At 44.0% G+C, this 16,220-nt stretch overlaps 1 protein-coding gene across 1 annotated transcript in view; it reads left to right on the top strand.

Moving 5' to 3' along the window:
- The window catches only part of LOC147455261 (uncharacterized), a 51,495-nt gene extending 35,696 nt beyond the window's left edge, over positions 1 to 15,799 (top strand). Inside the window, exons 2-3 of the mRNA XM_086514085.1 lie at positions 15,209 to 15,368; positions 15,452 to 15,799. Coding sequence (XP_086370211.1) covers positions 15,209 to 15,368; positions 15,452 to 15,540 — 249 coding nt within the window. The 3' untranslated portion in view covers positions 15,541 to 15,799. The remainder of the gene's footprint in view (positions 1 to 15,208; positions 15,369 to 15,451) is intronic.
- The last annotated feature ends 421 nt before the right edge of the window (positions 15,800 to 16,220 follow it).

Below are 16,220 nucleotides of genomic sequence, written 5' to 3'. Positions count from 1 at the left end.
GCGATGAGCAAAATGAACGAAAAGCAGAAAGGGAGGCCGAGCGTGAAGCTCAAAGGGAGCTACGCACTAAATAATTTATGTCCCAAGTGCTAGCCTCGAAGACCGAACCACCCAAAGATCGTGGGAGTTCTTCAAGTGGTGCAAGCCACAATGCGAATTCAAACGACCCAGTTACCAAAAAGTTGACCTTCAGTAAGTATGATGGTAAGATGGATGCTACGGTGATTCATTCTTGGTTGCATCAATTTAATGCTTATTTTGCAACAACTAAGAAAACAAGAAATAGCAAAGTTTTGACGGCAGCTATGTACCTTGTCCGTGATGCCATCAATTGGTACCACGCATGGCAAGAGGCATAGCTAGCCGCGCACCTAGAGGAAGCCGACGAATTCACGCCCCTCTCTTTTAGTTGGGTTGATTTCCAAGACAAGCTCAAGGCGCAGTTTATGCCACCTCAGTACCTCGCACGATAGAAAGAGGTACCTCGCACGATAGAAAGAGGATTGGCGCAATCTCAAGCAACATGGTATGCCAGTCATGTCTTTTTCTAACTGTGTTTTGCAGCTAGGCACTCAATTACGCAAATCGGATGATAAGCGCAAAGAGGCTTTTCTCTTTGGCTTAGACGAATACATCATGTTTGATGTCGAAGTCTTTGACCCCGCGGATCTCAACAAGGCGGTAGCAATTGCTCTCTCCCAAGAGATGAAGCACAACAAGGGAAAGCCTAAGGAGAACAAGTCTTCTCAAGGGACCTCTTAGAATTCTCAGAACACATAGAATGGTAAGAATGGTAATTCTTCTAGTTCTTCTTCCATTAATTCCTCGGAAAAGAACTCTAACAATGAATCTAAGGGTAAAGCTAAAGCACCTGCAAAACCTAAGCTAACCCTTGATGAAAAAGCTTCACAAGGAATTGTAGGAGGATACATCATGGTTGAAGAACAAGTGATTTATGCTAAAGAAGGTAGGTATTTTCAATGTCACGTCAAGGGTCACATTAAGAAGGCCTGTCTTAAGACAGTCCCACCTAAGGAACCAAAGGCACCCACAACTACCACAAACTTTGTCACAATACAACCTGCATCTTCTCCTGACTCTGACACACACATTGATGAGTCTCTCTTGAAGTGTTATGGTCATGTAAAGGGCCAGCGTTTTATCATATTGTTTGATCCAGGTAGTATGCATGATGTGATTAGTCTCCCTCTTGTAGACTAGAGGTTAGTCAGAAATCTCCTCTCGAGGTTTCTGGCTTCGCTCCTGGTATGGACTCTCTCATCACGAAGGAGTGCCTTGATGTGATGTTTACCGTTCAACAAGCTTCTTTTCGTAGGAAATTTCTTGTGTCTCCTCTCTTAGGATGTGATATGATTTTGGGCATTAAATGGTTTCGTGAACTCAACGCTCTCATTGATTTTGAAGCTAACACTCTCATTTTACATGCCAAATCTGATTCCCCCCTCATCATTCGTGCTGAGGAGAGCTTGCATTCTTTGCCTCTCATCTCTCATGTGCAGGTAAAGTGTGAATTACGATGAGGAGCACAAGCGGCATTCATCTATGCTGCTCTAGTTTCCCAAAGCATTCAGGCTCCAGGTAAGTATTCGGAGTTGTTTACGAAGTTTAAACATCTCTTTTTGCAGGATGATCTTCCACCTCGTCTCCCACTCGAGCGGCCGGAGGACCATCGCATCGAGCTTATGGAGGGAGCGCGGCCTGTCAGTAAGGCTCCCTACCGTTTGAACAAGTAACAGGAGGAAGAGTTACAGCGACAACTCACGGAGTTGGTGGCTAGAGGATTCATACGTCCTAGTGTAAGTCCTTTCGCTGCTCCTATTTTGTTTGTTCGCAAGAAGGATGGTTCGTCTCGTTTGTGTGTTGATTACAGAACATTAAACAAGATGACCGTCAAGAACAAGTTTCCGATGCCTTGCAATGAGTATATCCTCGATAGGCTCAATGGGACAAAGGTTTTCAGCAAGGTTGATCTCAAAAGTGGATACCATCAGGTACGGGTATTCAAAGGCGACATTTTCAAGACTGCTTTTCGCACCGAGCGAGAGCAATGAGAGTATATTGTTATGCCTTTTGGATTAACAGGAGCCGTGGATACGTTTAATCGTCTCATGGTAGGTCGTTTTGGCGTTATGGTAGATGTATGTGTGTTCATCTTTTTAGATAATATTCTCATTTTTCCTGTATCGTGGGAGCAACATGAAAGAGATATTGAAAGGGTACTAACTCGTTTGGATGAGTGTCAGTTGTACATTGCAGCTAAGAAGTCTGAATTTTTTCTTACTGAAGTCACTTATCTGGGTTATATCATTTCTGCAGAAGGTGTCAAGCTAGACCCCGCGAAGGTGGAACAAGTTCGTAATTGGGATTTGCCCAAAACTGTATATGATGTGGGTTCTTTTCTTGGTCTATGTCAAGCATATAGTTCTCACATAGAGAATTTTGCACGCATTGCTGCACCTATGACTGATGTTTTGAAAGGGGTAAAGACTCGCCGTCAGCGTGTAGACTTGTCCGAGGCAACCATTAAGGCTTTCGCAGCTCTCAAGGTTGCGGTTACAGAAGCACCGTGTCTTATCCTTGCCTCTTGGGATGATCCCTTTGAGGTATGGACGGATGCGAGCAATGTCGCCATAGGCGCTGTGCTCCAGCAGCATGGTCGCCTAGTAGCTTTCCTTAGCCGGAAGCTCAATAGTGTGGAAAAGAATTATTCAGTTTATGATATAGAACTTTTGTTTGTCATTCACTCTCTTAAGCATTGGAAGCATTTTTTGTATGGTAGAGAGTTTACAGTGTGCACAGATCATCAAGCCCTCAAGTGGCTCCAGTCTATGCCTAGTGCACATTGGAGTGATCGCCAAGCGCGGTGGTCACAATTTTTTGAGCAATTTGGAGGTTTGATTGAGTATGTGCGTGGAAAAGCTAACCTTGTTGTTTGCAGATGCGTTGAGTCGCAAAAGACAGATTTTGGCTCTCGAGTCGAGAACCACATTTTCTATACGGGGTGAGTCTTTTGACAGCATGAAGAATCAGTATGGAGATTCGGAGTTTGGTAAGTATTGGTTGCAGGCTCTTGCTTCCCAAGGGCCCAGTAACTATCTCATTCGTGATGAATTGTTATTTTTTCGTTAGCGTTTATGTGTGTTGCCCTCTCTCAGGCCAACCATATTGCATAATGCACATGATTCTCTCACGGGTGGGCACAGGGGTATGAACACCACATTGGAAAAGATTGAATGTTTTTTTTATTGGCCTAAAATGCGGAAAGATGTGTTTCGTTATGTCACACAGTGCACTATATGTCAAAAAGTAAAAGCTCCTCGAGGTAAGCAGCAAGGCCTCTTGCTTCCGCTGCCTATTCCCGAGGGACCTTTTCAGGATATCTCTATGGATTTTGTGATTAACTTACCACCAAGTCTACATTCAAGAAACACTCAATGTTTAACAATTGTTGATCGTTTCAGCAAATTTTGCATGTTGATTCCTTGTAAAGCCACAGTTACTGCACATGATGTTGCACGATTGTTCATTAAGCATTGGTACACCCTCTGTGGTTTGCCAAAGTCCATTGTTTCAGATAGGGATGTTAAGTTCACGTCCAACTTTTGGCGTGCACTCTTCGAAAATTTTGGCACAAAGTTGAATTTTTCATCGGCTTTTCATCCACAGTCAGATGTTCAAACAGAAATTTATAACCAGTTGGCTTTTGATGTGTTAAATCTTATGTTTATGATCGGCAGTTTCATTGGGAGCTCTATCTCCCATTGGTATAGGGTATTCTAAATGATTCCTTTTCTTCTACTATTGGTCGAACTTCGTATGAGGCAGCTTTTGGCCATCGATTCCAGTCACTTTTGACTAGATCGGTCAGTCAAATGCCTGATGCCAATGCTGAGAGTCAGTCATTGGATGAGATTTCTGAGAGTGTGAAGCTTCGGCTAAGCAAGGCTCAGGAATCTTATTCTCGACAAACTAACAAGCATCGTCAGGAGGTCTCGATCAAAGGAAGGAGATTGGGTGTATCTACAAATTATGAAACAGCGTCTTAAGCAAGTTGGAAAGAAATGTCCTAAGTTATCTTTTCGTATGTATGGTCCATTTCCAGTCATCAAAAAGATTAATGAGGTTTCAATGAAATTGCAGTTACCTAACTCATGGTCAATGCACAACGTTTTCCATGTTTCTTGGTTGAAAGTGTTTCAGGGAACACCTTCAAAGGACGTTTCGGAAGAAGAAGAACCGGAGATCATCGATGAAGCTGAAGTCATGGAGCCGGAGCAAGTTTTGTTGCATCGGTTTCGCCATGGTTCGAAGAAACAAGTACGACAATATTTTTTGAAGTTCAAAGATCGAGGAACCCATGAAGCGGTGTGGGTAGACGAAGAGTTCTTCAAGGATTATCCAGAGTTGTTGGCAGACTACAAGGAAGACATGCAGCTCGGTACTAGTACCTCACTTTAAAAAGGAGGGGATGTCACGTGACACATCCAACCCTATGTGTCCGTGGACAAGCTACACCATAACAGGGTTTCCGTCAAGTCCAGTTGGTTTAGATTAGAAGTGATCTGGCACTTTTGTGAGTCTATTCGTAGACCGTGCATGCCCAGTCACTCAGTGTAGATGCATATCCTCTGGTTCCACTCTGCATGAGCATAAGCATTTCCATCAGATTCCATCAGAGTCAGTTTGGGAAATTTTCAAGTGACTTTATCCTATTTTTGACATTTTTCACTTATTTATTAAGTGACTTTTATTGGGAACTAAGTAGGGCAAAGTGGGTAAGTTAATATATAAGCAAACCCAAGTTAGCACAATTGGGCAGATGAGCAAGGAGCACAGCAGGCTTTTCAAGCAACAGGTACTCCCTCCCTCTCTCAACAAGATCCTCTCCAAGCCATCCTTAGCGAGCCCGTCCCCATCCAAGCCTAGCGTCATCAAGTGTTTCCCACCTGGTGTTTCCACAAGCAGCCATTGCCAACAAGCTTTGCTCCTTGGCGTTTTTACACACCTGCAACAGCCCCAACCTTCAGCGTTTTGGGATCGCCAGAAAAACAGCAGAATTCAGCGTTTTTTACCCCAGTTTTCAGCATTGGAAAACGCAGCAAAACAGCGTTTTTTAGCAAGTACAGCAGTGATTAAAAACGCAGCTTTGTCGTGCAAATCTTCAGCGTTTTCAGCCTACGATAGCAGCCATAAAAACGCAGCTTGTCCTTCTAGTCTTCAGCATTTTTAATAGCCATAAGAACCTCGACAAAACCAGGGATTTTCAGCCATATGAAACAGCCCCAAGTTCTCCCAGATTCTCAACCATTACCCCCTTGTAGACAGCAGATAGAAGAGAACCAAATTCAGCCCTAAAGTCATCATCGTCGTCATCGGCATAGTCCCCGTTTGCATTAGTCCATGAATCACCGACGAGAGTGGGGCCTTCGGAGGAGGGTTTTACAACCTCTCGGGTGTCGTATCTCTTTTCTCTCCTTCTCTTAGTCTCATACACTTGCACGCACAATATCCACTCACTTGTTCGTGATCATAGCACTCTCCATAAAGACGGAAGGCTCTCTCCTTCCCTAAGAACTAAAAGGAACCTTGAGCAAATATAGATTACTAATCTTGAGAAAATACAACATTCATTCTGCTGCACCTAACATTCGACTACATGGCATGCCTGAGACAATAGTGGCTCCCGATTCACGAGTTTGTTTTGGAGGGCTATTTGGGAGAATATTGGCACACGGTTGCAGTTCTCGTCTTCATTTCACCCGCAGACAAATGGGCAATCTGAGATTGCAAATCCCATTGTTCTGGATTTATTGAAGTCTTACATCTCGGATTAGAAGACTCGGTGGTAAATTTTTTTGCCCTTGGTGGAATTTGCCTACAATAATACGATTCACTTTTTGAGGGGAAGGTGCCATTTGAGATCATTGAAGGTGCTCGGAAGGTTTCACCCTTCCTTAGCATTAAAGATAAGATTTTTGAAGCCGACCAGTACACGAGGGACTTCGACACTGCTTTTGCCAAGGTCCGGGAGGCTTTAGCGAAATCTCAAGAACGACATAAGAAGGCAGCAGATCGACATCGATGAGATTTGAAATTAAAGGAAGACGATTGGGTGCTCTTATGTTTCGAGAAGGCACGCCTAAGAAAGAAAAAGGGAAAGGAGCGGCTTTTTCCAAAGCTTAGCATGAGGTATTATGGCCCTTTCCAGATAAAAGAAAAGATAAAATGATGTCTACTTTAGACTCAAGCTGCCCGATACTTGGAAGATTCACAATGCATTCCATGTGAGTCAATTGAAGCCTTTCAAAGGCGATGTGCCAGTTGTTGATGGGGAGCGTAGTGAGCAACCCGAAGTGGAGGAAAGCGAGGAGATGCTCGTTTTAGAACAGATTTTGACACACAAGGACAGAAAGATAAAAGGTAAAGTGATTAGGCGGTTCTTGGTTAAATTTAAGAACTATCCTGCATTGGATGCGAAGTGGATGAAGGAGGAGGACCTAGGAGATACTCCTCAGATTTTGGAACTTGACCTTGAAGCATTTGGTTTAGCATAGTCTATTGCGATAGAACCCCGAATTCAACGAGGGTGAATCTAGTGCAGCGGGTTTGTACAAGAGGAGAGTTACCGCTCCTTTGTCAACAAATTACCCCGATTTTTGAATAAGTTCACTGATGTCCCCTTTGGGTTTTAGGGGATACTAATGGCCTGACTAGTATTCTGCTATATGACTTTATGATACGGAATTTCCGAAGATGAATATGATTGATTTGTACTCTCTCATGTGACTTGTTTGAGTGCAGGAACTCAAAGAAGAAATGATTGCAGCATTTCGGTCTCATAAATCTCTATAGACATGATTGCAATAAGGATTAGTTAATCGGCATCAGTGAGGTCCGGAATGGATCTAGATGCGATTACTAAATACGTTGCCGATGGTCATGGTCTGAGATTTAGAATAATTTTTTCTGTGATTTGTCATGTGTTGTCTTGTGATGTCGAGGGATGTCTTGTGATGTGAATGTCGTTTTGTACAAGTGCTAGATGTGTCGTGCCTAGTGCGTCAGTACTAACAGTCGGTGTCTACCAAGATAGTTTATGGTCTCTGTCTGTTTTGCAGGCGTAATTGAGGGCGATTACAATTCTTTCAAGAGGGGGGTATGTCACAAATTGGTGACGTGGAAGAGCCACCCGGACACAAATACAAACACAAACACATACACTAGCAGGCTGGCTGATTGTACTGAATCTCACCATTTGCGCTGACATGTTGACGTGGCTGTACGGATTTCCGTGATACGCGCTGCATAGTTACATGGGACGGCGGGTCGGGGTCGGGAACGGGGACGGGGATGGGACGGCAAAAGTCAAGAAACGGGGACAGGGGTCGGAACGGCAAAAACAAAAGAAGATTTTTTTTGGCATTTTTTGACCTACGCACATGCAACACACATAGAGCATCACTTTGACCACAAATTTACACTAATTAGACCAAATAACATGAGTGATATAGACGCAAATGTGCTTATAAAACATCGAGAAATGAGGACCAAAGGGTGGCTTTTATAGCCATTGGGGTGCTTCAAAGTTCAAACATATGGCTATTGGAGAGAAACTAGCCACTAGAAATGATCAATTTTTCAAATTTTTAAAAAAGTCTCCTGCCGTCCCCTCCCATTCCCTGTCGTCCCGGGGACGTTTCGCTTGCGTTCCGGCCTGGCAGCCCTTTTGCCGTCCGTCCCCACCCGTCCCCGCCCGTCCCCGTCCCGGAATCGGGCGTCCCCCGTCCCTAGGGTCTGTCCCCTGTAACTATGACGCGCTGACTGTCGCATTGTACGGACGTCTGCTTTTTGCGTTGATAGTGTACGGATTTTCCGCAAATTATGCTGAGAGATTTTGACCAGTTGCTTTTGGAGATTATGGCTTTTGGAGAAACTCAATACGCTGAACTTTGTGTTGATGTATGCTCAGTGTGTGTGTGTGTGTGGTGTGTGTTGTGTTGGGGAGCATATGTTAGTACCTAGTTCTACACCCACTATTGGGCACTGACGACGTTAGTGGGGATGTCATGGTATTTAGTCAATACTATGCATGATGGAGCTGATGGTTATATTGTCTTGTGGGTGACTACCATGGGTCTATACCTTGCACTTTCCTTCAAGGGTGAAGCTGGGCTTATCTTGGATTCATCTAGGTATATTTGATTTTAAGATGCTTTTAGCGCTCTACTATTAGCAACCCTTCGTAATGTTTATAAGTGGCCTTAGGGGCTCACTTCTCAGAGCATCTGGACGCAGAGTCTGAGAGCGAGCGCCCGCGGGCTCAATTTCACTTTGCTCAAAGATTAATACAAAAATAAATACCGAAAGGGGTGCCAATCTTTTGGGCCAATATCTCTTGGCATGGAACTACGCCGGGTCGTCTCTTCTCTCTTGTGAACTGTGAACTAATTTGAAGTGAATCTCTGCTATGTCGTGGTAGAATCTTGACTTGGGGTGTCCAAGTTTGTTACAACTGCCAGGTCATCACTGTCAGTGTGTAACGAGAAAATCTGTACAGTTTGTCATGTTAGCAGTCTAGGGTGAAATCCGGGTTTTCCGTACAAGCTGTCAATGTGAATTCCAGGAATTAGTACAGCTGCGAGGTCATATCCTCCGTGTGTGTGTGGACTTTCTTTATTTTAATGCCTTTATGTCACTGCAGACGGGGTCCCATAAGTTGGTGGGAACTTCAACTTCTTCTGTTTCTTAGGGTTTAGGCCCCTCGGCCGGGATTTGCAAGTTGACTTAGGTCTTGAGTGGCTTGACACATCAGCAGTTTGTGACAGGGGGCTGCACAAGAGGCGAGTCACTCCAATTGTTTGTCAGAGGTTACCTCGATGAGAATAAAGTCATTAATTTCTTTTGAGATTTCAGGAATACTGACAGGCTAACAATGCTCTGTTGAATGACTTTAAGTAAAGATGTACATTTGATATGGAATTTCTAAAATAAATATGTGACATGTCCTCTCTCATGTGTGTATTGTTTGAGTACGTGCCACAAAGATGAAATGATTGCAGCATTTTGTCTTATCACTTGAGGGGTTATGTGAATGTGATAGTACAGAGATTTAGTAGATCACAATATTCGTGAAAAGATCAACGTGGTTTGGATGCTATTGCTAAATAAGTTACAATGATTATGATTCTTATCCAAGATCTTGACTAGGATAATGATGGGAATGTGATGTGAATGTTCAGTGATAGTCGTCTTTGTTCAAGTGTTGGATATGTGTGGTCTAGTACTTTAGTACTTAAGAGTCAGTGTCTACTAATCTAGTTTTTTGTCTTATGGCTGCTTTTGCAGGTGTTATCGAGGGCGATTACAATTCTAACAAGAGGGGGGTGTATCACAAATTGATCATGTGGCATGCCACTCGGGGGTTAGGGTTTAAAAACCTGACCCCAAACAACTTGCAGATTATGGTCGAGTGGATTAGGGTTTAAAAACCTAACCCTACCAACTTACCAAAACCCGGTCGAGGGGCCTAACCTCAAAAATAAAGCAGCAGAACCTCTGAACGACATATGTTGCGGTCTGGGAAGTGTTTGGGTGTAGCAGGCCCCTAAATCTCATGGCTTGGACTTCGATTATGGGGGGAGTAATGGGGGAGTTGTTGAATTTCTCATGGTGTGAGACCTTTGTCTCGGAGGAGTATTCATCAACACACTTGCATTTGTAATCTTTTGTGCTACATTTGTAGTCGTGATGTGTCGACCATACCTATTTCCAAATTGAGTGAGATTGCTCTTCTCTCAAGAGGGGGGTGTGCCACAAACTGTTGACTTGTTGACCATTGAAGAAGAAGGGGGTTAGGACACCCTGATCCTAGCAGATCCTAGCTGAGGCCCAAGGGTTTAAAACCTAACAAAAGAAAAGAAGAAGAAGAAGACCTACCAACTTACTGAAGATGGCCAAGGGGCCTAAAATCCAAATAGGGTTAGGATCTGTAATCCTAACCCTACCCAACTTAATAGGAACCGGTTGAGGAGCCTAAAAAACCTAAAAACAGCCAGCAGGGCAAATTGCGCAGAAGTTGATGACGAGGCAGCATGGTACTGACTAGCCCGTGTTTTACGGATCTGGCTGCTGACGTGGCAGAGTTGTACGGACAGCCCTTGGACTTAGAGCTTTTAGAAGAGATGCTTTTCATGTAACATGCTTTTGGTAGGCCAAGGGCCTTCAAATAAGTTTGCTTGGTCCCCACTCTGGCATTCTACTGTGTGGAGAAGCAGAGAAGAGTCCTAGAGGGTGTAAACTATTGAAGCAATATAAACCTGAAAGGGGTGCCAAGGTTTGGGGTTAGTGCCATTTGAGTGTGGAACTCCGTAATTCTGTGCCTCATGTGGACTCTCTCTCTCTCTGCTCAAGTGTTGTTCCAATCTTTCCTTTCAGATGGATGGTGCCCTCCCGTTACAGTCTCCCCACTGTGTAGCCTGTCAAAGGTGCCTGCAAAACCTATATTTGTAGCGATGCACTGCAATGATAGTGGATATTTGTGGCTCGTGAGACAATGCATTTTCCCTGTATCCTCCTTTCATGTGAGACATACAATTTGATGATGTGGCAATAAGCCTGCGAAGCAACAAAACTAAAGAGTAGTAGTTCTGGAGACCAACTAACGCGCAAATCGCAGCGGAGTTTCAGGAATGTGAAAATCTTCAGGAGGAGAGCTCTCTCAAATCTGCAACTGCAAGTCTATGAGAAGCCTTTCCCAAGGCAGGTATTAAAGGCCATTGCCTAAAAGCATCTGATACAAAAAGCTTTCAATAAAGGGTGCAAAATCTGCCACGTTAGTATGCCTAAAATTCCGCCACGATTTTTGGGTCTCTCAAAATCCGCTGCGATTTTTAGGTCCCTAGAAGTCTGGCACAATTTTTTGGAATTCGGTAGAGTGTGCCACGTCATTACTTTTCGGTCGCCAGAACTACTCCTCACTTCTTCTGGCCACCCATACCATACTTGCCAATCCTCAAAGACGTGTGTGCCATGTGGAACATTCAACATTTGAGAAAAAACTGAAAACTATAACAAGCATAATCAAGGAGGAAAAACATGCAACACAGATCACTCATGCGCCCCACACACAACCCGCCTCACAGACATACATACAACAAACAAAGAAACACAACCAAATACAAAAGCCGCAAACAAGCCAAAACCACAATACAAGCAGAAAACCGATAAACCTAAAAAAAGAACCTTGTCGAGGAGCAAGGAAACACAATATAGCGAGAAAAATTTGAACAGGGTGCATCGATAACTAGGTCTGCGAGGGGCGGGGGTGGCCACCCGGGGAGTGGGGGCGCTCCGTCTTTTGGCCTTGGATATCCGAAGTCTGATATTGAAGATTCTTCGATGCAATTTTCAACTTCCTTGTCACAAGTCTGGGTGGCATGTTTCTACTTGAGCTCTCTTCTGCAATCATCCTTCACTCCTTTGTCCCTAGCCTTTGATGTATCAATGAAAGTTTTTCCCCTATAGTTTGTTTTTCTTGTTATATCTAGAGGTGTTTTCACTGCCAGTCCCGGTTATTTACTGTGATGCCTACGGGCTTATGCAATGCGTTCGGAATTTGCTGTAATAATATACAGGGTCCAAGCCCTCCCTTTCTTTATATATATGTATATATATATATATATATATATATATATATATATATATATAGAGAGAGAGAGAGAGAGAGAGAGAGAGAGAGAGAGAGAGAGAGAGAGAGAGAGAGAGAGAGAGAGAGAGAGAGACGCGAAGGGTCTGTCCTGCTGCCCTAGCGCATAACGCGGTATTCCTTTCCCTTGGGGGTGTGTTCACTCCCCTTCCATCATTGCGTATCTAACCACCGCCAAGTCGTTTGCAGCATTTTCGCCACATCCTTGCTTTGTTTGCCCTATCTTCCAATCCGCCCCTCACCAACAAAAGAGGTGTAATCTATTCCGGCAAGGAATCGGACGGAAACATAGAGATAACTGCAAACACACAATTGGTGACACTCTAGGCTCTAGCACTTGAAGTCACTTGAATAAGTGAGAAAGAAAGAGTAGACGACAGGGTGCGGTGGAGTTCCCCCAAGATGTGGCACTCCTTCCGATATTTCTTTTTTATTGTACTTCGGAAGGTACCACTCCCGAGGGTCCAACTCTCTCCGAGACTCTACGTTTGTCAAGTGTAGCGGAATTGAAATGGTGACAAGATCTAGACCTTACAGTTCCACAAATCTTCACTTTTTTCCTTGCATTAATGATTGCTACTCAGGACGAGAGATGGTTCCTTTTATTTTTCGGAAGAGATATGAGAGAGAGAGGTGGAGATGTGCACACACACAGAGAGAGAGAGAGAGAGAGAGAGAGAGAGAGAGAGAGAGAGAGAGAGAGAGAGAGAGACATTATGGGGGGCTGATTTGATGCACCTTTGGATCCATCTCGAAGAGGGAATTCTGATGGCCACCAATGGGTGGATCTGGGGCTGTGTCACAAACGGGAGCGCATAACAATATAAAATATATTCGGATAAATAGGATTTATCACTTATTATTGAAGCCAAAGGATATAGAGAGAAATAGATAGAGAGGGAGATAGAGGATGAGAAGATCGACACAGTACTGAGGACCAGAAGATGGGCTGGTCCCCCCCCCGTAATAGTATCTTTATTACTTAGGAGAAGTCTATACAAGCACTTGAACCGAACGTATTACCACGTTCATTCTAGAATAAGACTTGATGGTTCTCGGGAGCCTCGGCTTTCTATTCCTAGGGCAAAACCCTATTCCAAGGAACTTCCGTTCCTTATTCTAAATCCTTGAGAACCAAGGTTCTCGCCTCTGGATCTCACCTTCCAGACTCGGGGCATGACATCCCTGCAACTCTCTTTTCCAACTCTGTTTCCAGAGTCCTCTTCCCACAGAACAATTCTGCATTCTCGGACACGAAGTCCTTACTTGGGAAAACCAACTTCCGGATCACAACTTGAGAGACTACCTCTCTCCAATCCGTAAATCTACTTCCCAAACTCGGGTACGGAACCCTTGGGCTGATTTGGCTCTAGTTCCTCAGGGCGCTTTTCTCCTGTAGAGGCTCGTGCCTTCCTCTGCTCCTACTCCCTCACGAAGAGGAAGTACACCTGCAATCAAATACTCAGAGATCATAACGTGAAAATCGTTACCTTCAAAATAGTCCGAATCTGCCCAAAAACTCAATAAAACCTTATAAGTTAAAAACAATGCTTTCACAGCACTTCCCAGGCGTCCCTGGATGCAATCACACGCACTGTTGCAATGTTGACATAGACTTCCTCGCGGGAAAGCATCTGCTTTCCCGAAAAGCAATCCCGCTTTCTCAGAAAGCATCTGTTTTTCCTCAAAGTTTCCTCCGAACACATCTTCATTCAAGTGCTTGCTTTTCCTTGTGCACAATTCTAACACAATTCGGAATTTCCTCTTGACTATGGATATCCCCTTTCCGATGCACCCGTCACCTACCTTGTGACACATCAGGAATACCCATCACCTAGTCCTTTCCTACCGAACTTACGGTACAATCTCCTTCACGATGCTCTATGTCACCCATCCTATGACACATCAGAGATGTCCGTTCTCGGATGGTCGGATACTTCTTTCCGATGCTCCCTGTCACCCATCCGATGTGATGCATCAGAAGTACCCGTTCTCGGTGGCCTTACAGATATTCCCGTTCTCAGTGCTCCCGTCATTACTTTGAATGACGCACTAGGAATACTCTGTACTGGGATGTCTCCAGTGAGAAAAACCCTCACACTTAAAGTTTCAATAATTCTTCAATAATTCATTTAGAATTATTTTTCCTTGGGGTTCCAAGTGAGAAAACCCTCTCACTTATAAATCCAATAATTCATTTTGAATTATTTTTCTGTAAGATAAAGCCAATTTAGCAACATCCCTCTCACTTATAAACAATTGTCCTCAACCCTAGAGGTCCAACTGAACTGCCGGGGAGAAACCGGAAAAATTCCAAATCTTGCTCAATGGTGAGTTGAGTTAGTCCTTTCTCAAAAGAGAACTTAAAAATTAAACAAAAATTCAAAAATTCAATACTTAACCTTACCGGTTCATGTCTTTCCTCTAGTACCTCGAGGATATCCTTCACCTTTCATTAAAGTTACGAGCCATGTAAGAACTCGTCATTCGCGTCTTTCCAACAAATTGGAAGTTTCCTCATCCGAGAATCTGTTAACTCAATGCCATCTTCTCAATTCCGAGAAGAATAATCCTCCTAGAAATCAATCTAGGTCTATGTCCTTGCGCATTGCGTGTTCCGTGTAGATGAAGAAGGATGTACGAACAAGCAACAACCACATGCACAAACAAATTCACACAGAGCCTCATGTAGACAGGCACACAAACATACATAAACAAGAAAACACGGAAACCAATTCTTGCGTAAGGAAGAAACATAACAAGAAAGTTAGAAATACGAAGCTGCAGGTAGCACAGGGAAGGAGATTTTTTTTTTGGGGGGAGGGGTGGTGGTGGTGGGAGGTGCTTGTTGAAGCTCCGGAGCGTGAGTGCGAGGAACCATTCATGGAAGCAGCGAATAGATGCAGGCACAGCAGTGCAAGGAGGAAGCGAACATGGGAGGACAACACGGCGTAGGCCAGGAGGTTGCGGCAGCAGAGAAGGAAGTCGTCGGATGGCCTAGCACACACACTCTCTCTCTCTCTCTCTCTCTCTCTCTCTCTAAGGCAAACATCTCATTTTATTTTGTTTCTCAACAACTGAGAGGAGAAACTAATCAAGTGAAAATGACAAGGCTATAAAACTGGGCAAATTGGAAATTCTCGCAAAGCACAAGCACATCAGCAGATAGGAAGGGTGTGGGGTCAACTTAATAGGGGTAGAATGGGGCAGGCAGTGAGAGGTGCGGCAAGCTTCACAGCGAGGGAGCTGGCATCTCCAGCGATCAGCAATAACCCTAATTAAGGACCTTAATAAAATATAGCAGCGGGGTATGGGCGTGCACAGTTGCAAAATGCTCTCGACCAATGCACACACCTTTGTTGATTGCTTTATTTCTGACGTTCTCCTGAAGCATGCATGGGCTAATTGATGAGAGAATACTTGAGTTGCGCTTTACTTCCAAAGAGAAAAAAGCTGTAAATACGGGCGACTTTGTTGTTACAGAATGGAGCTCAAGTTGACAAATGCACTAGATCTGGCAAGGCAACGAGCTTGCACAGAGCTGCTTATGCAGGTCAGATTGAAGTTGTGAAAGCTCTACTCAAAGCAGGTGCGGATGTCTTCAAGGAAGATGCAGATGGGCTTCGTCCAGTAGAGAAAGCAGGTATTGCATTGAGTGTGCCTTTCAAAATTAACTCATCCCTTTGTGACAGGAGACTTAAAACTGATGACCATGCTTATGAACAGAAGCTCAAGGGCATGTTGAAATTGTGAAGTTGCTAGTCGATGCAGCTTGTAAGCTAGAACGAAAAGTGAAGGACACTGACTGCTTTTAACAGCTGCTGATGAATCTTGTTATCTTAGTTGCAAACATGACACCATGCGAGCTGTTCTTCCATGAAACACTTAATGCTGGTTGGCTGCAGTCGCAAGACATTTCAATGGGCATTGAAAGAGCAGTTAGTGCCCTTGTATGAAGATTCTCGAGGCAGCGTTGAAGTGCGAAGAATCATCATCTTGAATAATATAGGTTTGAAATGACAGACGGAGTGCAAAGATTGCATTGAGCAATGGCTTAAAATGAGGCGTACCTTATAACACTCATATTAAGCTGCAGAAACGCATCGAAGGTAATTTCACGGAAGGGGAAAGCAATGCTGTCCTATATGTACTACAACTATGGTTGAGACAGAGAGAGAGAGAGAGAGACCTTGATGATTGTTTTGTCAGAGGAGGCTCACATGGCCTCTGCAAGAACCAAGATTAAAAAGAGTATGCTTATCACGGTGTACATGAGAGGTGTTCTAATGAGAGAGGTCACTTGTGATAAGGTTGCACTTGTGAAGTCTGCATTCTTGCTGGTGGTACGAGGGTCTTATGTGAATTGTTGTTTGCATATAAATGTAGAGAGAGAGACAGAGAGAGAGAGAGAGAGAGAGAGACAGACAGAGAAGGGGTAAGAGAGAAGCCTTGAATTAAGCATGGCTTTGGAAGAAGAAACAAGCTGAATCAAGTA

Source organism: Adiantum capillus-veneris, chromosome 6, assembly GCF_014529385.1.
Source record: "Adiantum capillus-veneris isolate H3 chromosome 6, ASM1452938v2, whole genome shotgun sequence".
NCBI lineage: Eukaryota > Viridiplantae > Streptophyta > Polypodiopsida > Polypodiales > Pteridaceae > Adiantum > Adiantum capillus-veneris.
Note: the sequence above shows the minus strand (reverse complement) of the source record. Positions and strands in the feature narration are given on the sequence as shown.